The sequence below is a fragment of the Caenorhabditis remanei genome, chromosome I (genome assembly GCF_010183535.1).
Source record: "Caenorhabditis remanei strain PX506 chromosome I, whole genome shotgun sequence".
Classification (NCBI taxonomy): domain Eukaryota; kingdom Metazoa; phylum Nematoda; class Chromadorea; order Rhabditida; family Rhabditidae; genus Caenorhabditis; species Caenorhabditis remanei.
In genome coordinates this window covers 12445110-12468879 of record NC_071328.1, presented here as the reverse complement: position 1 = coordinate 12468879, position 23770 = coordinate 12445110, and the positions used below count along the sequence as shown (strand labels likewise).

At 37.2% G+C, this 23770-nt stretch overlaps 2 protein-coding genes across 2 annotated transcripts; both read left to right on the top strand.

Moving 5' to 3' along the window:
- Window positions 1-12322: 12322 nt before the first annotated feature.
- Window positions 12323-13878, top strand: GCK72_002797 (uncharacterized protein; the record flags this gene model as incomplete). Its single annotated transcript, XM_053723612.1, has 3 exons — window positions 12323-12414; window positions 12744-13529; window positions 13617-13878. The coding sequence occupies 3 exons, from the start codon at window positions 12323-12325 to the stop codon at window positions 13876-13878; spliced, it is 1140 nt and encodes a 379-aa protein (XP_053592257.1).
- Window positions 13879-14327: 449 nt separating this feature from the next.
- GCK72_002796 (uncharacterized protein) lies at window positions 14328-18444 on the top strand (the record flags this gene model as incomplete). Its single annotated transcript, XM_053723611.1, has 4 exons — window positions 14328-14419; window positions 14908-15179; window positions 15234-15714; window positions 18177-18444. The coding sequence occupies 4 exons, from the start codon at window positions 14328-14330 to the stop codon at window positions 18442-18444; spliced, it is 1113 nt and encodes a 370-aa protein (XP_053592256.1).
- Window positions 18445-23770: the final 5326 nt, after the last annotated feature.

Here is a 23770-nt window from a genome sequence, read left to right as displayed (position 1 = left end):
GTTTTTTGTAATTGACTTCCCCAACCATTCTTATCTGTGTCGGTTCCGGTTAGACACACTTCGACCAGAGGGTGAAGGAGTCTATACTTACCCGGGCTGAGGTTCGCTTCAGTAGACGCGGGTTTGAATCCTCCCGATCTAGGAATCAACGAATTTATAATCGAAATTCTCAAAAATACGAATTTATAATCGAAATTCTTAAAAATACGAATTTAAAGTTGAAATTCCCAAAAACGGGATATGTTTTTTGTAATTGACTTCCCCAACCATTCTTATCTGTGTCGGTTCCGGTTAGACACACTTCGACCAGAGGGTGAAGGAGTCTATACTTACCCGGGCTGAGGTTCGCTTCAGTAGACGCGGGTTTGAATCCTCCCGATCTAGGAATCAACGAATTTATAATCCAAATTCTTAAAACTACGAATTTATAATCGAAATTCTTAAAATACGAATTTAAAGTTGAAATTCTCAAAAATACGAATTTATAATCGAAATTCTTAAAAATACGAATTTAAAGTTGAAATTCCCAAAAACGGGATATGTTTTTTGTAATTGACTTCCCCAACCATTCTTATCTGTGTCGGTTCCGGTTAGACACACTTCGACCAGAGGGTGAAGGAGTCTATACTTATCCGGGCTGAGGTTCTCTTCAGTAGACGCGGGTTTGAATCCTCCCGATCTAGGAATCAACGAATTTATAATCGAAATTCTTAAAACTACGAATTTAAAGTTGAAATTCTCAAAATTACGAATTTAAAGTTGAAATTCTCAAAAATACGAATTTATAATCGAAATTCTTAAAAATACGAATTTAAAGTTGAACTTCCCAAAAACGGGATATGTTTTTTGTAATTGACTTCCCCAACCATTCTTATCTGTGTCGGTTCCGGTTAGACACACTTCGACCAGAGGGTGAAGGAGTCTATACTTATCCGGGCTGAGGTTCGCTTCAGTAGACGCGGGTTTGAATCCTCCCGATCTAGGAATCAACGAATTTATAATCGAAATTCTCAAAAATACGAATTTATAATCGAAATTCTTAAAAATACGAATTTAAAGTTGAAATTCTCAAAATTACGAATTTATAATCGAAATTCTTAAAAATACGAATTTATAATCGAAATTCTTAAAAATACGAATTTATAATCGAAATTCTTAAAAATACGAATTTATAATCGAAATTCTTAAAAATACGAATTTATAATCGAAATTCTTAAAAATACGAATTTAAAGTTGAAATTCTCAAAAATACGAATTTATAATCGAAATTCTTAAAAATACGAATTTAAAGTTGAAATTCTCAAAAATACGAATTTATAATCGAAATTCTTAAAAATACGAATTTAAAGTTGAAATTCCCAAAAACGGGATATGTTTTTTGTAATTGACTTCCCCCACCATTCTTATCTGTGTCGGTTCCGGTTAGACACACTTCGACCAGAGGGTGAAGGAGTCTATACTTATCCGGGCTGAGGTTCGCTTCAGTAGACGCGGGTTTGAATCCTCCCGATCTAGGAATCAACGAATTTATAATCGAAATTCTTAAAACTACGAATTTAAAGTTGAAATTCTCAAAATTACGAATTTAAAGTTGTAATTCTCAAAAATACGAATTTATAATCGAAATTCTTAAAAATACGAATTTAAAGTTGAACTTCCCAAAAACGGGATATGTTTTTTGTAATTGACTTCCCCAACCATTCTTATCTGTGTCGGTTCCGGTTAGACACACTTCGACCAGAGGGTGAAGGAGTCTATACTTATCCGGGCTGAGGTTCGCTTCAGTAGACGCGGGTTTGAATCCTCCCGATCTAGGAATCAACGAATTTATAATCGAAATTCTCAAAAATACGAATTTATAATCGAAATTCTTAAAAATACGAATTTAAAGTTGAAATTCTCAAAATTACGAATTTATAATCGAAATTCTTAAAATACGAATTTATAATCGAAATTCTTAAAATACGAATTTATAATCGAAATTCTTAAAATACGAATTTATAATCGAAATTCTTAAAAATACGAATTTATAATCGAAATTCTTAAAAATACGAATTTAAAGTTGAAATTCTCAAAAATACGAATTTATAATCGAAATTCTTAAAATACGAATTTAAAGTTGAAATTCTCAAAAATACGAATTTATAATCGAAATTCTTAAAAATACGAATTTAAAGTTGAAATTCCCAAAAACGGGATATGTTTTTTGTAATTGACTTCCCCCACCATTCTTATCTGTGTCGGTTCCGGTTAGACACACTTCGACCAGAGGGTGAAGGAGTCTATACTTATCCGGGCTGAGGTTCGCTTCAGTAGACGCGGGTTTGAATCCTCCCGATCTAGGAATCAACGAATTTATAATCGAAATTCTCAAAATACGAATTTATAATCGAAATTCTTAAAAATACGAATTTAAAGTTGAAATTCTCAAAATTACGAATTTATAATCGAAATTCTTAAAATACGAATTTATAATCGAAATTCTTAAAAATACGAATTTATAATCGAAATTCTTAAAAATACGAATTTATAATCGAAATTCTTAAAAATACGAATTTATAATCGAAATTCTTAAAAATACGAATTTAAAGTTGAAATTCTCAAAAATACGAATTTATAATCGAAATTCTTAAAAATACGAATTTAAAGTTGAAATTCTCAAAATTACGAATTTATAATCGAAATTCTCAAAAATACGAATTTAAAGTTGAAATTCCCAAAAACGGGATATGTTTTGTTGTAATTGACTTCCCCCACCATTCTTATCTGTGTCGGTTCCGGTTAGACACACTTCGACCAGAGGGTGAAGGAGTCTATACTTACCCGGGCTGAGGTTCTCTTCAGTAGACGCGGGTTTGAATCCTCCCGATCTAGGAATCAACGAATTTATAATCGAAATTCTCAAAAATACGAATTTATAATCGAAATTCTTAAAAATACGAATTTAAAGTTGAAATTCTCAAAATTACGAATTTATAATCGAAATTCTTAAAAATACGAATTTAAAGTTGAAATTCCCAAAAACGGGATATGTTTTTTGTAATTGACTTCCCCCACCATTCTTATCTGTGTCGGTTCCGGTTAGACACACTTCGACCAGAGGGTGAAGGAGTCTATACTTATCCGGGCTGAGGTTCGCTTCAGTAGACGCGGGTTTGAATCCTCCCGATCTAGGAATCAACGAATTTATAATCGAAATTCTCAAAAATACGAATTTATAATCGAAATTCTTAAAAATACGAATTTAAAGTTGAAATTCCCAAAAACGGGATATGTTTTTTGTAATTGACTTCCCCAACCATTCTTATCTGTGTCGGTTCCGGTTAGACACACTTCGACCAGAGGGTGAAGGAGTCTATACTTACCCGGGCTGAGGTTCTCTTCAGTAGACGCGGGTTTGAATCCTCCCGATCTAGGAATCAACGAATTTATAATCGAAATTCTTAAAACTACGAATTTAAAGTTGAAATTCTCAAAATTACGAATTTAAAGTTGAAATTCTCAAAAATACGAATTTATAATCGAAATTCTTAAAAATACGAATTTAAAGTTGAAATTCCCAAAAACGGGATATGTTTTTTGTAATTGACTTCCCCAACCATTCTTATCTGTGTCGGTTCCGGTTAGACACACTTCGACCAGAGGGTGAAGGAGTCTATACTTATCCGGGCTGAGGTTCGCTTCAGTAGACGCGGGTTTGAATCCTCCCGATCTAGGAATCAACGAATTTATAATCGAAATTCTTAAAAATACGAATTTATAATCGAAATTCTTAAAACTACGAATTTAAAGTTGAAATTCTCAAAAATACGAATTTAAAGTTGAAATTCCCAAACACGGGATATGTTTTTTGTAATTGACTTCCCCAACCATTCTTATCTGTGTCGGTTCCGGTTAGACACACTTCGACCAGAGGGTGAAGGAGTCTATACTTATCCGGGCTGAGGTTCGCTTCAGTAGACGCGGGTTTGAATCCTCACGATCTAGGAATCAACGAATTTATAATCGAAATTCTTAAAACTACGAATTTATAATCGAAATTCTCAAAATTACGAATTTAAAGTTGAAATTCTCAAAAATACGAATTTATAATCGAAATTCTTAAAAATACGAATTTAAAGTTGAAATTCCCAAAAACGGGATATGTTTTTTGTAATTGACTTCCCCAACCATTCTTATCTGTGTCGGTTCCGGTTAGACACACTTCGACCAGAGGGTGAAGGAGTCTATACTTATCCGGGCTGAGGTTCGCTTCAGTAGACGCGGGTTTGAATCCTCCCGATCTAGGAATCAACGAATTTATAATCGAAATTCTTAAAAATACGAATTTATAATCGAAATTCTTAAAACTACGAATTTAAAGTTGAAATTCTCAAAAATACGAATTTAAAGTTGAAATTCCCAAACACGGGATATGTTTTTTGTAATTGACTTCCCCAACCATTCTTATCTGTGTCGGTTCCGGTTAGACACACTTCGACCAGAGGGTGAAGGAGTCTATACTTATCCGGGCTGAGGTTCGCTTCAGTAGACGCGGGTTTGAATCCTCCCGATCTAGGAATCAACGAATTTATAATCGAAATTCTCAAAAATACGAATTTAAAGTTGAAATTCTCAAAATTACGAATTTAAAGTTGAAATTCTCAAAAATACGAATTTATAATCGAAATTCTTAAAAATACGAATTTAAAGTTGAAATTCCCAAAAACGGGATATGTTTTTTGTAATTGACTTCCCCAACCATTCTTATCTGTGTCGGTTCCGGTTAGACACACTTCGACCAGAGGGTGAAGGAGTCTATACTTATCCGGGCTGAGGTTCGCTTCAGTAGACGCGGGTTTGAATCCTCCCGATCTAGGAATCAACGAATTTATAATCGAAATTCTTAAAACTACGAATTTATAATCGAAATTCTCAAAAATACGAATTTAAAGTTGAAATTCCCAAAAACGGGATATGTTTTGTTGTAATTGACTTCCCCAACCATTCTTATCTGTGTCGGTTCCGGTTAGACACACTTCGACCAGAGGGTGAAGGAGTCTATACTTACCCGGGCTGAGGTTCTCTTCAGTAGACGCGGGTTTGAATCCTCCCGATCTAGGAATCAACGAATTTATAATCGAAATTCTTAAAACTACGAATTTATAATCGAAATTCTCAAAAATACGAATTTAAAGTTGAAATTCCCAAAAACGGGATATGTTTTTTGTAATTGACTTCCCCAACCATTCTTATCTGTGTCGGTTCCGGTTAGACACACTTCGACCAGAGGGTGAAGGAGTCTATACTTACCCGGGCTGAGGTTCTCTTCAGTAGACGCGGGTTTGAATCCTCCCGATCTAGGAATCAACGAATTTATAATCGAAATTCTTAAAACTACGAATTTATAATCGAAATTCTCAAAAATACGAATTTAAAGTTGAAATTCCCAAAAACGGGATATGTTTTTTGTAATTGACTTCCCCAACCATTCTTATCTGTGTCGGTTCCGGTTAGACACACTTCGACCAGAGGGTGAAGGAGTCTATACTTACCCGGGCTGAGGTTCTCTTCAGTAGACGCGGGTTTGAATCCTCCCGATCTAGGAATCAACGAATTTATAATCGAAATTCTTAAAACTACGAATTTAAAGTTGAAATTCTCAAAATTACGAATTTAAAGTTGAAATTCTCAAAAATACGAATTTATAATCGAAATTCTTAAAAATACGAATTTAAAGTTGAAATTCCCAAAAACGGGATATGTTTTTTGTAATTGACTTCCCCAACCATTCTTATCTGTGTCGGTTCCGGTTAGACACACTTCGACCAGAGGGTGAAGGAGTCTATACTTACCCGGGCTGAGGTTCTCTTCAGTAGACGCGGGTTTGAATCCTCCCGATCTAGGAATCAACGAATTTATAATCGAAATTCTTAAAACTACGAATTTAAAGTTGAAATTCTCAAAATTACGAATTTAAAGTTGAAATTCTCAAAAATACGAATTTATAATCGAAATTCTTAAAAATACGAATTTAAAGTTGAAATTCCCAAAAACGGGATATGTTTTTTGTAATTGACTTCCCCAACCATTCTTATCTGTGTCGGTTCCGGTTAGACACACTTCGACCAGAGGGTGAAGGAGTCTATACTTACCCGGGCTGAGGTTCTCTTCAGTAGACGCGGGTTTGAATCCTCCCGATCTAGGAATCAACGAATTTATAATCGAAATTCTTAAAACTACGAATTTAAAGTTGAAATTCTCAAAATTACGAATTTAAAGTTGAAATTCTCAAAAATACGAATTTATAATCGAAATTCTTAAAAATACGAATTTAAAGTTGAAATTCCCAAAAACGGGATATGTTTTTTGTAATTGACTTCCCCAACCATTCTTATCTGTGTCGGTTCCGGTTAGACACACTTCGACCAGAGGGTGAAGGAGTCTATACTTATCCGGGCTGAGGTTCGCTTCAGTAGACGCGGGTTTGAATCCTCCCGATCTAGGAATCAACGAATTTATAATCGAAATTCTTAAAACTACGAATTTATAATCGAAATTCTTAAAAATACGAATTTATAATCGAAATTCTTAAAACTACGAATTTAAAGTTGAAATTCTCAAAATTACGAATTTAAAGTTGAAATTCCCAAACACGGGATATGTTTTTTGTAATTGACTTCCCCAACCATTCTTATCTGTGTCGGTTCCGGTTAGACACACTTCGACCAGAGGGTGAAGGAGTCTATACTTATCCGGGCTGAGGTTCGCTTCAGTAGACGCGGGTTTGAATCCTCCCGATCTAGGAATCAACGAATTTATAATCGAAATTCTTAAAACTACGAATTTATAATCGAAATTCTCAAAAATACGAATTTAAAGTTGAAATTCCCAAAAACGGGATATGTTTTGTTGTAATTGACTTCCCCCACCATTCTTATCTGTGTCGGTTCCGGTTAGACACACTTCGACCAGAGGGTGAAGGAGTCTATACTTATCTGGGCTGAGGTTCGCTTCAGTAGACGCGGGTTTGAATCCTCCCGATCTAGGAATCAACGAATTTATAATCGAAATTCTTAAAACTACGAATTTATAATCGAAATTCTTAAAAATACGAATTTAATGTTGAAATTCCCAAAAACGGGATATGTTTTGTTGTAATTGACTTCCCCCACCATTCTTATCTGTGTCGGTTCCGGTTAGACACACTTCGACCAGAGGGTGAAGGAGTCTATACTTATCCGGGCTGAGGTTCGCTTCAGTAGACGCGGGTTTGAATCCTCCCGATCTAGGAATCAACGAATTTATAATCGAAATTCTTAAAACTACGAATTTATAATCGAAATTCTTAAAAATACGAATTTAATGTTGAAATTCCCAAAAACGGGATATGTTTTGTTGTAATTGACTTCCCCCACCATTCTTATCTGTGTCGGTTCCGGTTAGACACACTTCGACCAGAGGGTGAAGGAGTCTATACTTATCCGGGCTGAGGTTCGCTTCAGTAGACGCGGGTTTGAATCCTCCCGATCTAGGAATCAACGAATTTATAATCGAAATTCTTAAAACTACGAATTTATAATCGAAATTCTCAAAAATACGAATTTAATGTTGAAATTCCCAAAAACGGGATATGTTTTGTTGTAATTGACTTCCCCCACCATTCTTATCTGTGTCGGTTCCGGTTAGACACACTTCGACCAGAGGGTGAAGGAGTCTATACTTATCTGGGCTGAGGTTCGCTTCAGTAGACGCGGGTTTGAATCCTCCCGATCTAGGAATCAACGAATTTATAATCGAAATTCTTAAAACTACGAATTTATAATCGAAATTCTCAAAAATACGAATTTAAAGTTGAAATTCCCAAAAACGGGATATGTTTTGTTGTAATTGACTTCCCCCACCATTCTTATCTGTGTCGGTTCCGGTTAGACACACTTCGACCAGAGGGTGAAGGAGTCTATACTTATCCGGGCTGAGGTTCGCTTCAGTAGACGCGGGTTTGAATCCTCCCGATCTAGGAATCAACGAATTTATAATCGAAATTCTTAAAACTACGAATTTATAATCGAAATTCTCAAAAATACGAATTTAAAGTTGAAATTCCCAAAAACGGGATATGTTTTGTTGTAATTGACTTCCCCCACCATTCTTATCTGTGTCGGTTCCGGTTAGACACACTTCGACCAGAGGGTGAAGGAGTCTATACTTATCTGGGCTGAGGTTCGCTTCAGTAGACGCGGGTTTGAATCCTCCCGATCTAGGAATCAACGAATTTATAATCGAAATTCTTAAAAATACGAATTTATAATCGAAATTCTCAAAAATACGAATTTAAAGTTGAAATTCCCAAAAACGGGATATGTTTTGTTGTAATTGACTTCCCCCACCATTCTTATCTGTGTCGGTTCCGGTTAGACACACTTCGACCAGAGGGTGAAGGAGTCTATACTTATCCGGGCTGAGGTTCGCTTCAGTAGACGCGGGTTTGAATCCTCCCGATCTAGGAATCAACGAATTTATAATCGAAATTCTTAAAACTACGAATTTATAATCGAAATTCTCAAAAATACGAATTTAAAGTTGAAATTCCCAAAAACGGGATATGTTTTGTTGTAATTGACTTCCCCCACCATTCTTATCTGTGTCGGTTCCGGTTAGACACACTTCGACCAGAGGGTGAAGGAGTCTATACTTATCCGGGCTGAGGTTCGCTTCAGTAGACGCGGGTTTGAATCCTCCCGATCTAGGAATCAACGAATTTATAATCGAAATTCTTAAAACTACGAATTTATAATCGAAATTCTCAAAAATACGAATTTAATGTTGAAATTCCCAAAAACGGGATATGTTTTGTTGTAATTGACTTCCCCCACCATTCTTATCTGTGTCGGTTCCGGTTAGACACACTTCGACCAGAGGGTGAAGGAGTCTATACTTATCTGGGCTGAGGTTCGCTTCAGTAGACGCGGGTTTGAATCCTCCCGATCTAGGAATCAACGAATTTATAATCGAAATTCTTAAAACTACGAATTTATAATCGAAATTCTCAAAAATACGAATTTAAAGTTGAAATTCCCAAAAACGGGATATGTTTTGTTGTAATTGACTTCCCCCACCATTCTTATCTGTGTCGGTTCCGGTTAGACACACTTCGACCAGAGGGTGAAGGAGTCTATACTTATCCGGGCTGAGGTTCGCTTCAGTAGACGCGGGTTTGAATCCTCCCGATCTAGGAATCAACGAATTTATAATCGAAATTCTTAAAACTACGAATTTATAATCGAAATTCTCAAAAATACGAATTTAAAGTTGAAATTCCCAAAAACGGGATATGTTTTGTTGTAATTGACTTCCCCCACCATTCTTATCTGTGTCGGTTCCGGTTAGACACACTTCGACCAGAGGGTGAAGGAGTCTATACTTATCCGGGCTGAGGTTCGCTTCAGTAGACGCGGGTTTGAATCCTCCCGATCTAGGAATCAACGAATTTATAATCGAAATTCTTAAAAATACGAATTTATAATCGAAATTCTCAAAAATACGAATTTAAAGTTGAAATTCCCAAAAACGGGATATGTTTTGTTGTAATTGACTTCCCCCACCATTCTTATCTGTGTCGGTTCCGGTTAGACACACTTCGACCAGAGGGTGAAGGAGTCTATACTTATCTGGGCTGAGGTTCGCTTCAGTAGACGCGGGTTTGAATCCTCCCGATCTAGGAATCAACGAATTTATAATCGAAATTCTTAAAAATACGAATTTATAATCGAAATTCTCAAAAATACGAATTTAAAGTTGAAATTCCCAAAAACGGGATATGTTTTGTTGTAATTGACTTCCCCCACCATTCTTATCTGTGTCGGTTCCGGTTAGACACACTTCGACCAGAGGGTGAAGGAGTCTATACTTATCTGGGCTGAGGTTCGCTTCAGTAGACGCGGGTTTGAATCCTCCCGATCTAGGAATCAACGAATTTATAATCGAAATTCTTAAAACTACGAATTTATAATCGAAATTCTCAAAAATACGAATTTAAAGTTGAAATTCCCAAAAACGGGATATGTTTTGTTGTAATTGACTTCCCCCACCATTCTTATCTGTGTCGGTTCCGGTTAGACACACTTCGACCAGAGGGTGAAGGAGTCTATACTTATCCGGGCTGAGGTTCGCTTCAGTAGACGCGGGTTTGAATCCTCCCGATCTAGGAATCAACGAATTTATAATCGAAATTCATAAAACTACGAATTTAAAATTGAAATTCCCAATATTACGAATTTAAAGTTGAAATTCTTAAAAACACGAATTTAAAGTTGAAATTCCCAAAAACTGGATATGTTTTTTGTAATTGACTTCCCCCACCATTCTTATCTGTGTCGGTTCCGGTTAGACACACTTCGACCAGAGGGTGAAGGAGTCTATACTTATCCGGGCTGAGGTTCGCTTCAGTAGACGCGGGTTTGAATCCTCCCGATCTAGGAATCAACGAATTTATAATCGAAATTCTTAAAACTACGAATTTAAAGTTGAAATTCCCAAAAACGGGATATGTTTTTTGTAATTGACTTCCCCCACCATTCTTATCTGTGTCGGTACCGGTTAGACTCATCGAGCAGAGGCTGTAGTAGTCTATACATATTAAGGCAAAGTAGACCCGTCTGACAGCACCTGACGTTTGATGAATGTATACCGAAATCTTGGTATTGTTCTTCCAGTACACACTGTGGTCCCTGTCTCTGATCAACTTGTGCTGCGGGAACTCTTCAACTGTTCTGGTCGTTAAATGATCCAGCATAAAGTCATCTCCCCAGTGTGTGGAGATTATGGATTTCGTTGATTGTGGTGTTTGTTTCAAACTCGGGTATTTAAACCTTTTATATAGAAAGATAAATATATAAGATAATAAGAATTAACAATTATAATAACCGGATGAAAATGTATAAAATATAAAAGTAAAGGGAGAAAAGAAAGAAGACTGCTGTGGCAAAGTAAAGAATGAGGCCTCAAATGTCCTCAGTCAAGGGGGGCGGTATAGACAGCGGGGGAGGAAAGAGTTTCGTATAAGTATGAGTCGATTCAATAGATTGATTCGATAGATAAAGGCTTTTTCGTTATTAAATTCCTTTTTGATGATAAGAAAGGAATCTGGTGCTTGGAGGTTAGGATAAAGGATAAAGTACAATAATTATAAACAAATTATCCTATAATAATAATAATACGAGTTCTTCGAGTATACAGCACCTCATCTACCAGTTGTTTCATCAGTGAGAATGGGAACTTCTTGTCCACCTGGGAATTGATTGTTATACCTTTAGCTTTTCTTGTGACCTGAATATAAAATGTTTATAAATCTTTCAGCATACACATGAAATATGCACCTTTTCCTCTCCAGACTCGAGTGTCTCGGTGTAATACGTCTTTGGTCCAGTTGTGACGAATTGTTCATTTCTTCGACAATCTTACTTTGTCAATTGCCATCGAGATGCAAACTGAAAAAAAAGATTTCCCTAGGTAAAAAATGAACATTTTGAAACATACCCTTATGCACCGAGAATTCAATTGAAATCAAAAATTCGGAGACCAGCCATTTCCGTGAGGCGGTTAAATAATAGAAGAAAGAAGAAATATTAGTATTTCATAAAAATCAATTTATATACAATGTTTTACGTTGCCCATTCCGGTAGGACAACTAAGAGGTAAGACTGACGAAAAAACCAAGTAAGGTCTTTCGATAGAGAGATTGAGAGACACAGAATTTTCCGTTAGTCATTTCTCAGTAAACACAAGGACACGTCTTAGAAAATTGGAAAAAAAGAAGAAAGAAATCGGAAAAAGGTCCGAAGTTTGAATTTGAAAAAGAAGAAAGATATTTTGAAAATGTCAGATATATCAATGACACATCCGCAAAGCATCTTACTGAGCTACCGAAATCTGAAATTCAGAATTTTGGCTCTAGACACGATTTGTCATGTGTAGTCTAGTTCAGTCTAGAAAACTTTCGTATATTATTATTTTGTACGACACGCGTCTTACAACCGCGCCCTACCGAAACCAAAGAAAATTGCGTGAGAAATTGAGAGACTCAGAGGAAATGAGAAATTTTTCAAGGGGTTTTCGGTAGAATGAGGTTGTAAGACACGTGTCGTGCTAATAAATTCAGGTTATATAAGTAATCCGAAATTGTATAAGACGGCAAGCGTCATCACTACAGACTGTCAACCATTTCCCATTTCTTCTAATTGAGTGACGTCTTGTTGAACAGCCAACTGTTGCCCTATCGGCCATATAGCAGATGGTCCGCACCTAGTAATTTCGTCCAGTCTATGCATATATTTGCTAAGCAATGTCTCGTCGACCACCTCGAAAATTCCCTCTTCTTCGATTGCCACGACTCGCTTTGATTGAAGTTGTTAAGTGTTGGAATCCAATTGAAATGTGAGTTTTAGTGTTTCTGAATACAAAAACGAGGAACTAGATTTTTATAATTGGTAGTTTTTGACAGCTTTAGGAGATTAAAATAGACTATTGATTGTCTCTAGCAAACATGACAGACGCAGAGAAACGAGAGTGCGATGTACTCTCTTAGGTTCTTCTGCTGAGACGCCAGCTAAGAACGTGTATATCTTGAAAATTGGCGGAGCTATCAAAAAGTTGTGAACTATGAAAATGAAGCCCTATTTATAATCTACAAGATTGGTTTAAATTTAAAATATTTAATCAAAAGCAATCATGTGATGCTCTTTGAAACATTTGTACTTTTTCAGATACCTCTTCTCAAGAGTCTCTCGGAAAACAGAGAAAATCTCTCAGTTGATCAAAATACCACTTCTGAAACTATGGCTGAGAGTATCGAAATGTTACGAAGTACACCTGGGCAACCCAGCTCGCTGTTTAAGTACTCACTGGTACTTCCGACTGTATCCAGGTCTCCGTAATTATGAGAAACACAAACATGAAAGATATTTGGATATATACTCAAAAAATGCGGGAAAATCGATTGGAAAATTTATAGATCATTGTCAGAAAATATTCAATTGTGAATTTGGAGCAATGACTGTGATTATCGATCCAGTGATGAAATCGAGTAACCTCAATGTATTCATCAATTGGCTCAATCAGCACGAGAAGTTGTCTAAGATTCCATACTTATCAGTAAGCAGCGGAGAAGAAGGCGATCAATTACATTCGAACTGGTTTATGCAGAATTTAAAGAAGGATATTGGAGTTTTGAGCTTCTATGGGAATTACTATGCCGCTGAACGTGCCGTGTTGAAAGTCAATGGAAAAGTGGACAGTTTGGAATTAGATTCAAGTGAGAAACTCCTAGATCTCGACCATCTGATCAGTATGGACTGTGTCTATATATCTGGAGAGACATCTCTGACCAATCGAGATTTGAATTCATTTATGAAGAATTGGAAGGAAATGAAGACTAATGAACGAATGGGATTTTATTTTATTGATGCGGCAGAGAACTTGGATTGGTCTATTATTTTGAAAGGATTGGATGGAGAGATAAGAGATGTTCGGACTCTTAGACGGGAGTACTTGTGAGTTTTAAATTTTAAAAATCCTTCAAAAAACCGCTATTTTTCCCTTCAAGAGTGAACAATATCTAACAAATTCACAATTTTTAGATCACCCTGGAACGGGACACAAATATTCAAAGTGTATGGAGGAGTGGATATCACAAGAACTGATGGAAAAATTGCCACAATTGGGATGAGACTCCATATTATCGATTTGAAGCCACTGTCTCGTGAAATGATAAGAGACTATCAGAAGATCATTGTAGGTCAAAACATGGATGGACAAGAGATGGATATAAACTTTGTACATGATCCGGAGTATAGACTGAATGCTTATTGTCGGAAAGCATTCTTCGTCATGGTCGAATGATTTCTGGTTTCTATTATCACATTAAAATACAATTAATAATGTTTGCATCAAATATTGTATTTAATAAAATGATTGTAATTTAATAAAATCTGAATGTCTTATTACTGTTATAATGAGTAATTTACTGTAAGTTCATTAACTGCGTTTCACAATGAACATAACACAGTAAATACAATTTTGTCGATCTAAAAACAGTAAACTTGGGGACTTTTTTCTGGTTTCTAATTTCACACATTAGTTTTCACAACAGTTTTATTTTGTAACTCAATAGTAGAGCTTCATTTTTGTAGTTGGCAACTTCAATTTTTTTTTGTAATTAGGTGCAAGCTGTCAGTCGCAATGACAATCCTTATCCAGTAGCATCTGTCATATAGCAGATGGTCGTGTGACATTCTCACCTAATCCACATCTGTACATCTGCAGTCTATTCCTTTTTATATCGCTGCGCAATGTCTCGTCGACCACCTCGAAAATTCCCTCTTCTCCGATTGCCACGACTCGTTTTGATTGAAGTTGTTAAGTGTTGGAATCCAATTGAAATGTGAGTTTTAGTGTTTCTGAATACAAAAACGTGGAACTAGATTTTTGTAATTGGCAGTTTTTGCCATCTTTGTTTGGACATCTAATCCATAAATGTAGAAAAAGTGATGTTGAAACATCAACCTCAAAAAGTCTGAAAACCAACGTATAGTGTTTAGATTTAGCTAAGTTGAATTTACATTCATTTTGTAGGTCAAGCATTGTTCTCCTTTTTTGCAGTTAACAACATTTTGATAACTTCTCTAGCTATCAAACTACGAAAGTTCTAATAAGGCTATTGATTGCCTCTACCAAACATGGGAGGCACAGAGAAACGAGAGTAACCTCTGCGTCTCTTCCACTGAACCTTAGAACGGGTACATCTCGAAAGTGGAAAGTTGTGAACTGTGAAAATGAAGAACTATTTATGATCTACAAGATTAGTTTCAATTTAAAATCGTTTACTCAAAAAAAGCATGTTAATCTCTTTGAAACAGATGTACTTTTCAGATACCTCTTCTCAAGAGTCTCTCGGAAAACTAAGGAAATCTCGAAGTTGATCAAAATTCCCGATGTGGGCCTTGGACTTACAATATCAAAATGTTACGAAGTATACCTTGGCAACCCAGCTCGCTGTGTAAGTACTCACTGGTACTTCCGACTGTATCCAGGTCTCCGTAATTATGAGAAATACAAACATGAAAGATATTTGGATATATTCTCCAAGAATTCGGGAAAATCAGCAGGAAAATTGATAGATCATTGTCAGGAAATATTCAAATGTGAATTTGGAGGGATGAGTATAAGTAATTTAAAATTTGAAATTATCGATCCAGTTATGAAATCGAGTAATCTCAAAGTATTCATTAATTGGCTCAATCAGCACGAGAAGTTGTCTAAGATTCCATACTTATCAGTAAGCAGCGGAGAAGAAGGCGATCAATTACATTCGAACTGGTTTATGCAGAATTTAAAGAAGGATATTGAAATTTTGAATTTATACCGAAGTTACCGCGCAACTGAACATTCCACGCTAAAAGTCAATGGAAAAGTGGACCAACTGGAATTTTCTAATGGAGCGAAATTTTTAGATCTCGACCATCTGATTAGAATGGACTGTATCTATATGCGTGGAGGAGAGACATCTCTGACCAATCGAGATTTGAATTCATTTCTGAAGAATTGGAAGGAAATGAAGACTAATGAACGAATGGGATTTTATTTTATTGATGCGGCAGAGAACTTGGATTGGTCTATTATTTTGGAAGGATTGGATGGAGAGATAAGAGATGTTCGGACTGTTAGACGAGAGTATAAGTGAGTTTTAAATGAAAAATCATTCACAAACGACTCCGGGACATTTCGTAGACAGACGTTTCGCAGCCATCAGCTCCACAGCAGAGTTTTCCGGAGATTGCGGATTCCGAAATTCCGAAACTCCGGGTTTTTTGACATTCCGGCTCCGGTTCCGGATTCCAGAAAATTAAAAATTTCATTCCGGTTTCGGATTCCGGATTCCGGTTTTTTGAGTCTCCTTTTTCCGGAATCCAAAAGTTGAAATTTAAAAAATTTTTGAGTTCAAAAAGCAACTATAGCACTTCTTTTCCGGTTTTGATCCTCAAAAGTAGTTTTAAACCTTATTTATCATTAAAAACACTCAAAAACATGACTTGGCCTTGCAAATTTATCGAATTGTAAAATACCAGATTGCGCCTGCTCTGTATTTTAGCATTTCTGTCTGTTTTAGGTACATTCAGTGTATGATTGCAATCATTTATTATTCCGGTATAGCAAGGAGAAGGACTTGCCGTCCTTGCTCCAGCACCAGCGAGTATAAACTGAATGTAAAAAGGAGAGAAGGGACTCTCGGCCGGCCGCTGGGTTGTTTACGCCCCGCTGAGCCGAGAGCAAGACGTCATCTCAGTCGAGAGAGAACCCGAGGAAAAGAGAGTAGAGACAGGTCAGAGACTGGCCTGTGACATCCTCCCCTCTTTGGAAAGAAGGTTTCGTCCTCGAAACTCTATGTAAGAGATCAAGTTAGAGACCACTTTCCGAAGGGTTCCCCTAAGGCTCTCCCCTCCTCTCGAGAACTGCTTCGTCCCGAAGCGTCAACCAACTTGAATTTTTTTAAAGTGGTTGGAAACTTGGGGTAAAAACAGTTCAAAAGAGCCTAAAACAGTGAAACAGACTATAAAACAACATAAAATACACAAAAATAAACAATCGTCATCGGGGTCTCAAATACAAAAATCAGATTCTCATAGCGTCTTATTGCCCTAATCTTATCTAGTGACCGAAGTTTTGTCAAACTGGCGGCGTTAGGAAGTTGCGGTAACATACAATAATAAACTATGATGTTTTGAGGCGAGTATCTACAAGAAGAAAATCAAACATTCTAAAAATAAAAATTTTTTAAGCTGTGTTATACAATTGAATTAAAATTGGGGGGACAATCTTCTCAATTAATGGTTCTATTCAAATCAGACTCATTTTAGCTGTTGAATTTTTGAACAGTCAATTACTTAATAACCATGCGCTTCCGCGCATGTGCTCATCCGCTCATTATCCTACACTCACACTAGTGACTTTTTGTCTCAACTAGGGGTGGGAAATTTCTCAAAATGGTATTAAAAAAATTATAATTATATTGACTTTCCTTTCCGGCATTGAAGATCCCTTGACAGCTTTTCACATCAGGCCAATCCTTTTCCAGTGATTGAACCAAAACAATCAAAATCAAAATCCGCGATCGATTGAAATCGAGAACATCGCAACTGCATTGCACTGAGACTGACGACGATGAATATTAGAGTGATATAATAGAAGTTATAGAATGAATAGTCGAAATGGGTGGGTAGTGGGGGGTTCAAATGGGGTGGTGGTTCCATGGGTGTAGCGGTGTAGTGGTAGCACTTCAGGACGGGTTTGAATCCTGCGACGACCTGAGTTCGCAGATGATAAAGTTGAATAATAGGGCGCCAACTTTATCACCCTACTCGAGGTGGGACTTCCATGTAAAAGGCATGAATGCGTCTGCTCATCCTTTTAACATTTCCGTCTGTTTTAGGCTCTTTTGAACTGTTTCGGCCGCAAGTTCTCAACCACTTTTAATTCCAAGTTGGTTGACTCTTCGGGACGAAGCAGTTCTCGAGAGGAGGGGAGAGCCTTAGGGAAACCCTTCGGAAAGTGGTCTCTAACTTGATCTCTTACATAGAGTTTCGAGGACGAAACCTTCTTTCCAAAGAGGGGAGGATGTCACAGGCCAGTCTCTGACCTGTCTCTACTCTCTTTTCCTCGGGTTCTCTCTCGACTGAGATGACGTCTTGCTCTCGGCTCAGCGAGGCGTAAACAACCACACGGCCGGCCGAGAGACCCTTTTCCCCCTTTACATTTGAGTTTCTATACTGGTGCGGGTGAAGGACGGCAAGTCCTTCTCCTTGCTATACCGGGAAATAAATGATTGCAATCATAAACTAAATGTGTACCTAAAACAGACGGAAATGTTAAAAGGATGAGCAGGCGCATTCATGCCTTTTACAGAATCATTCCGAATTCCGGATTCCGAAATTCCGGAATTCCGGGTATTTTCGTCATTCCGGTTCCGGATTCCGTAGTCCGGAAAAAAGTAAAATTTCATTCCGCTTCCGGATTCTTTTTGACTTCTCAAACAATAAATTATCTGAAAAAGTCAAGTTATTCCTGAAAAAAACGGTTAAATTGAAACCGCTATTTTTTCATTTCAAGAGTTAACAATATGTTTTTTAGATTACAATTTTTAGGTCCCCCTGGAACGAGATACAAATATACAAAGCGAATGGAGGAGTGGATATCACGAGAACCGATGGAAAAACTGCTACGATTGGAATGAGATTCCATATGATATTTGAAGACGAACCATTGTCTCGTCAAATGATAAGAGACTATCAGAAGATCATTGTAGGTCAAAACATGGATGGACAAGAGATGGATATGAACTTTGTACATGATCCGGAATATGAACATCTAACTGCTTTATTACGGAAAACATTCTTCGTCATGGTTAAGTGACTTCTGGTTTCTATTATCACATAAAAAATATTAATAATGTTTGCATGAAAGATGTGATTTAATAAATTATTTGCACTTTTTTCCAAATGTCTTATTACTGTTATAATGAGTAATTGTAAATTTATTAATTGAGTTTCGCATTACTTGTTGATGATGAAAATACTGTGAGGTTGAGGTTGTAAAAGGAGTTGGTTAGACATCGAAAAACGAATTGTAAGATGATACACATTTTCAGCCGCCACGAATAGAATAAAAAACAATCCTAATGCATTTACGCGTTAGTAATGTCACGTTTGATGAGTTTTATTCCAGATAAATCATAAAAACAATGATGAATATTGACGTGCCCTGACCGACTGAATACACTCGATCTTATCGATCGAAAACAATTCTTGTCAGTTCGAGTTTTCAATTCGACCAGCGATGACGACGTCTCTCTTCCATCGTCTCCTGTCAGATAAGTTTTTCTTATAAGCAGATTTTGAAAGTGGATGATTAGGTTTTCATAGGTCTTTTTTTACTGCGCACTAATAGTTTTTGTTGGCATAGAACCCGACTTGGAAGGTTCTTTTGAGAAGTGTATAAACCAGCAATCCGCATTATGCAGACAGATACATACGCATAGGTTTTCAGGGGATTGGCTTTTCAGTCAGTGAACCAGTAAACCATAATATGCAGGGTAAGTACCCATAGACTTGCTGGGACTAGTATAGATACTAGTAAACCGCAAATATGGATACCATTAGATGCCCATAGGCTTACAGGGGATTGACTCTGTAGTCAATGAATCAGTGAACCATATTGTGGAGGGTAAGTTCCCATAGGCTTGCAAGGAATAGTCTATTTAGTCTATAAACCAGCAAACCACAATATGGAGACCAATAGATACGCATAGGATTGGAGGGAATAGACTTCACGAGCGATCCTTCCAAGCCAGGGTAAATGTCGACAAAACCAAAAAATACAACAAGAAAGAGGACCTTTAAAACCCTAACTACTCTTTTTCCTAATCTACCGACGAGAGTCATAGTGAAATTTGAGTTCGCATTTTCAGAGTTTTCAGAGCCATTGGCAATACCTACTTTCAAAGTTTCATGCGTGCAATTCGTTTCGGGAACACCAGCTGTTCGATCTTATCGATCGAAAACAACTTTCGCCTGAATTCTCAAATTGACCAGATGATGTCTCTCTTCCACCGCCTTCTATTTGATAAGTTTCCTTTTTCTTTGCAGATTTTGAAAAATGATGATTGGGTTTTCAAAAGTTCTTTCTTTAGCCACGCTATTAGTTTTTGTTGGGATTGACCCCGAAAGGTTCACTTAAGAATTCTATAAACCAGCAAACCGCAAATATGGAGACCAATATATACGCATAGGTTTTCAGGGGGATTGGCTTTTCAGTCAGTGAACCAGTAAGCCATAATATGCAGGGTAAGTACCCATAGGATTGCAGAGACTAGTCTAGATCCTGGCAAACTGCAAATATGGAGACCATTTTGATGGTTAAATTTAAAAATTCGCATAGGTTCTGCAGGGGATTGACACCTGAGTCAATGAACCAGCAAACCACATTATGCAGGGTAAGTACGCATAGGCTTGCATGGAATAGACTTCCCAAGCGATTTTTCCAAGTCGGGGTACTAAATCTGAAAATACAACAAGAAAGAAGACCTTTAAAAACCTAATCATCAGTTTTTGAAACCTAAATATGTTTTCTTATTGAGTTGCTGAGTCGATCCCTGTTTTGCTCATTTGGTATGAGCGTGGATCGCTGCTATTAATTTTTCGTGCATTTGGCAACTGTACTCCAAGGTTCGATCAGTTGATTTCCATGTCGCACTAAAATTTCTGTTTTCAGAGAATTATCCCGTCTTATAAGTGATCTTCCGACCTGTCTCTTCTCACTTCTTGGGATCCATTCGTAGCAGTGTTGTCCACATGATGTCAGTTCTTCTCATCAAGTGTTCCAGTGTTACCTTCGTTATGAAAACGATAATCTTTTACTTTCGATAGTTTTCTTATTCCTTTTCTGTTCAGTTTTTTTTCTCTCGTTGCTCCACGAGAGTGGTTCCGACGAGTTTTCATTTAAGGAAAAATTTGGCATTGACCCCGACTTGGAAGGTTCGCTTGTCAGTTTATAAACCAGCAAACCACATTATGCAGACAGATACATACGCATAGGTTTTCAAGGGATTGGCACCACAGTGAATGAACCAGTGAACCATATTATGGAGGGTAAGTTGCCATAGGCTTGCATGGAATAGTCTATTTAGTCTATGAACCAGCAAACCGCAAATATGGAGAACCATAGATACGCATAGCCTTTAGAAGTTTAGAAGTGCGTTTAGAGATACTGTAATTTCCTACTTTCAACTTTTCATGTCCAGATTAGTTTGGTTTTGATGTGATGATCTCATTCGAACCCTTCGTAAGCGAGTACTGAAATTTTTGTTGTTCTTTGATATTCTTTCATGTTCTAAATTTCTATTAGTGTTTCAGTAACTCTCTTCATATGCTCTATCTGTATCTGACTAGTAATCATAATTTCAATTTGCGTTAGATTGTACGGTAGGCACCGTCCGCACTTCTAAACGTTTCTTCAAAGTATCTTGAGTTTCTAGACTTACTTCGTATGTCACTGTGTTGCCTCGTTGATCTACGCGCACGCGCTCATTCCTCGTAGCTGTTTTGTCAATTTCGCTTTTGAAGTGGAGAATTTCGGCACTTTTGAGCGTTGGCGGCGGCACGTTAGGTGCTCCATAATTCTCGTTACTGATTTTTACCTTTTTCTTGGGTTTTTAGTAATCAGGGCTCTGAACGAGTTTACACAGAAATAAGTCTTAGTCACCAGTTATTGTCCTCACCGCTTCTTGACAATATTTGCAAGAACTGATTGAAAAACTAGCTTTCCCTTTACTAAAGTCAAAAAACTCGCTGAAATCACTGGGAACACGATAATTTCTGATATTAGGTACAGTTTTTTTCCAGTTTTGGAGTGATAGATTGCACGTGATTAGCTGCAGCTTTTTTAAAGGTTTGAAAGTTGGAACCTCAATGTTAAATATTTGAATTCCTTCCGTCAATCGATAAATTTCCCAGAGAACAGTAATTGCACTACTTGGTAGATAGTTGATAGATATCTCATCTCGACAGGTGCAACCACAAAAAACAACAAATAAATAACAATGAATGTGAAGAAGTCGGCCTGTGTTCTTATTGTTACTCTCTTCCGCAAACGGTCCCATCTGTCACTTATCTTCCTGGGAAATCTAATAGATGACAGTAAATAGGACACGCCCCGCCCCCATGACCATATGAGATTAGAAATTCGGAATAGAGTCAGTCTTCCTTTCTCTGCAGAACAGTGCAGTCCTCTCTTTTTGAGTTCTCTGGTTTTCTCGGCCTTCGACCGACCTGCGCTGCTTACGTCCCTTTTTTAAATTTTCGCTCAAGTTACTACCTCTTTGATTCATGATTTTAATATTGATACTAGAGTCAATCTCCAGTAATTTTTGTACTCCTTCTATTTTGAGGTAAAGTAAAATTTCAAGCTTTCATGTGAGATTCTCAATTCTTCGTTTTCCAGTAGCTTTTCCCTACAAGACAAACTACAGTTACTGTACCACTACATTGCCAAAACGTTCATACTATCACATATCAGTAGTTTGATATGAACTCTTCCAGCAGAACACGAAAAAAGTTCCGAAAATAGTAAAGTTTTCTTATTTTCCTGCTGCTCTTGGAAAGTCAATAATACATATTCTCATCTTTATTATCGTTATTATCTTCACATACCATCTATAACCCAAATCTCTTTGGGAAATCTTACCGGACGAGGGCAATAGGCCCCGCCCTGTTCACACATCTACTCTAGTAGACCAGTCTTTAGTCATTCTCCACTCATTCCGGCCTACAAGAAGACCTTTTTTTAATTTCTCACATTTACATTCTATTTTCTATCGCTTCCCAAAACACGTTACATCATTCACGTTTAATTCAACTGTTACTTTCAGCATCCCGTGCAACCATCTCCTGAAGCCGATAGAAACACGACCTGCGCATCGACAGATGGAAGACTGTCGTCACAAATCGATGAATGCCCCGACGAGGAGAGTCACACAAAAGGTCACTCGAAAATTTGTAAGTTATTGACTTCCCCCACCATTCTTATCTGTGTCGGTTCCGGTTAGACACACTTCGACCAGAGGGTGAAGGAGTCTATACTTATCCGGGCTGAGGTTCGCTTCAGTAGACGCGGGTTTGAATCCTCCCGATCTAGGAATCAACGAATTTATAATCGAAGTTCTCAAAAATACGAATTTAAAGTTGAAATTCTCAAAAATACGAATTTAAAGTTGAAATTCCCAAAAACGGTATATGTTTTTTGTAATTGACTTCCCCCACCATTCTTATCTGTGTCGGTTCCGGTTAGACACACTTCGACCAGAGGGTGAAGGAGTCTATACTTATCCGGGCTGAGGTTCGCTTCAGTAGACGCGGGTTTGAATCCTCCCGATCTAGGAATCAACGAATTTATAATCGAAATTCTTAAAACTACGAATTTATAATCGAAATTCTCAAAAATACGAATTTATAATCGAAATTCTCAAAAAAAAAACGAATTTAAAGTTGAAATTCCCAAAAACGGTATATGTTTTTTGTAATTGACTTCCCCCACCATTCTTATCTGTGTCGGTTCCGGTTAGACACACTTCGACCAGAGGGTGAAGGAGTCTATACTTATCCGGGCTGAGGTTCGCTTCAGTAGACGCGGGTTTGAATCCTCCCGATCTAGGAATCAACGAATTTATAATCGAAATTCTTAAAACTACGAATTTATAATCGAAATTCTCAAAAATACGAATTTATAATCGAAATTCTCAAAAAAAAAACGAATTTAAAGTTGAAATTCCCAAAAACGGTATATGTTTTTTGTAATTGACTTCCCCCACCATTCTTATCTGTGTCGGTTCCGGTTAGACACACTTCGACCAGAGGGTGAAGGAGTCTATACTTATCCGGGCTGAGGTTCGCTTCAGTAGACGCGGGTTTGAATCCTCCCGATCTAGGAATCAACGAATTTATAATCGAAATTCTTAAAACTACGAATTTATAATCGAAATTCTCAAAAATACGAATTTATAATCGAAATTCTCAAAAAAAAAACGAATTTAAAGTTGAAATTCCCAAAAACGGTATATGTTTTTTGTAATTGACTTCCCCCACCATTCTTATCTGTGTCGGTTCCGGTTAGACACACTTCGACCAGAGGGTGAAGGAGTCTATACTTATCCGGGCTGAGGTTCGCTTCAGTAGACGCGGGTTTG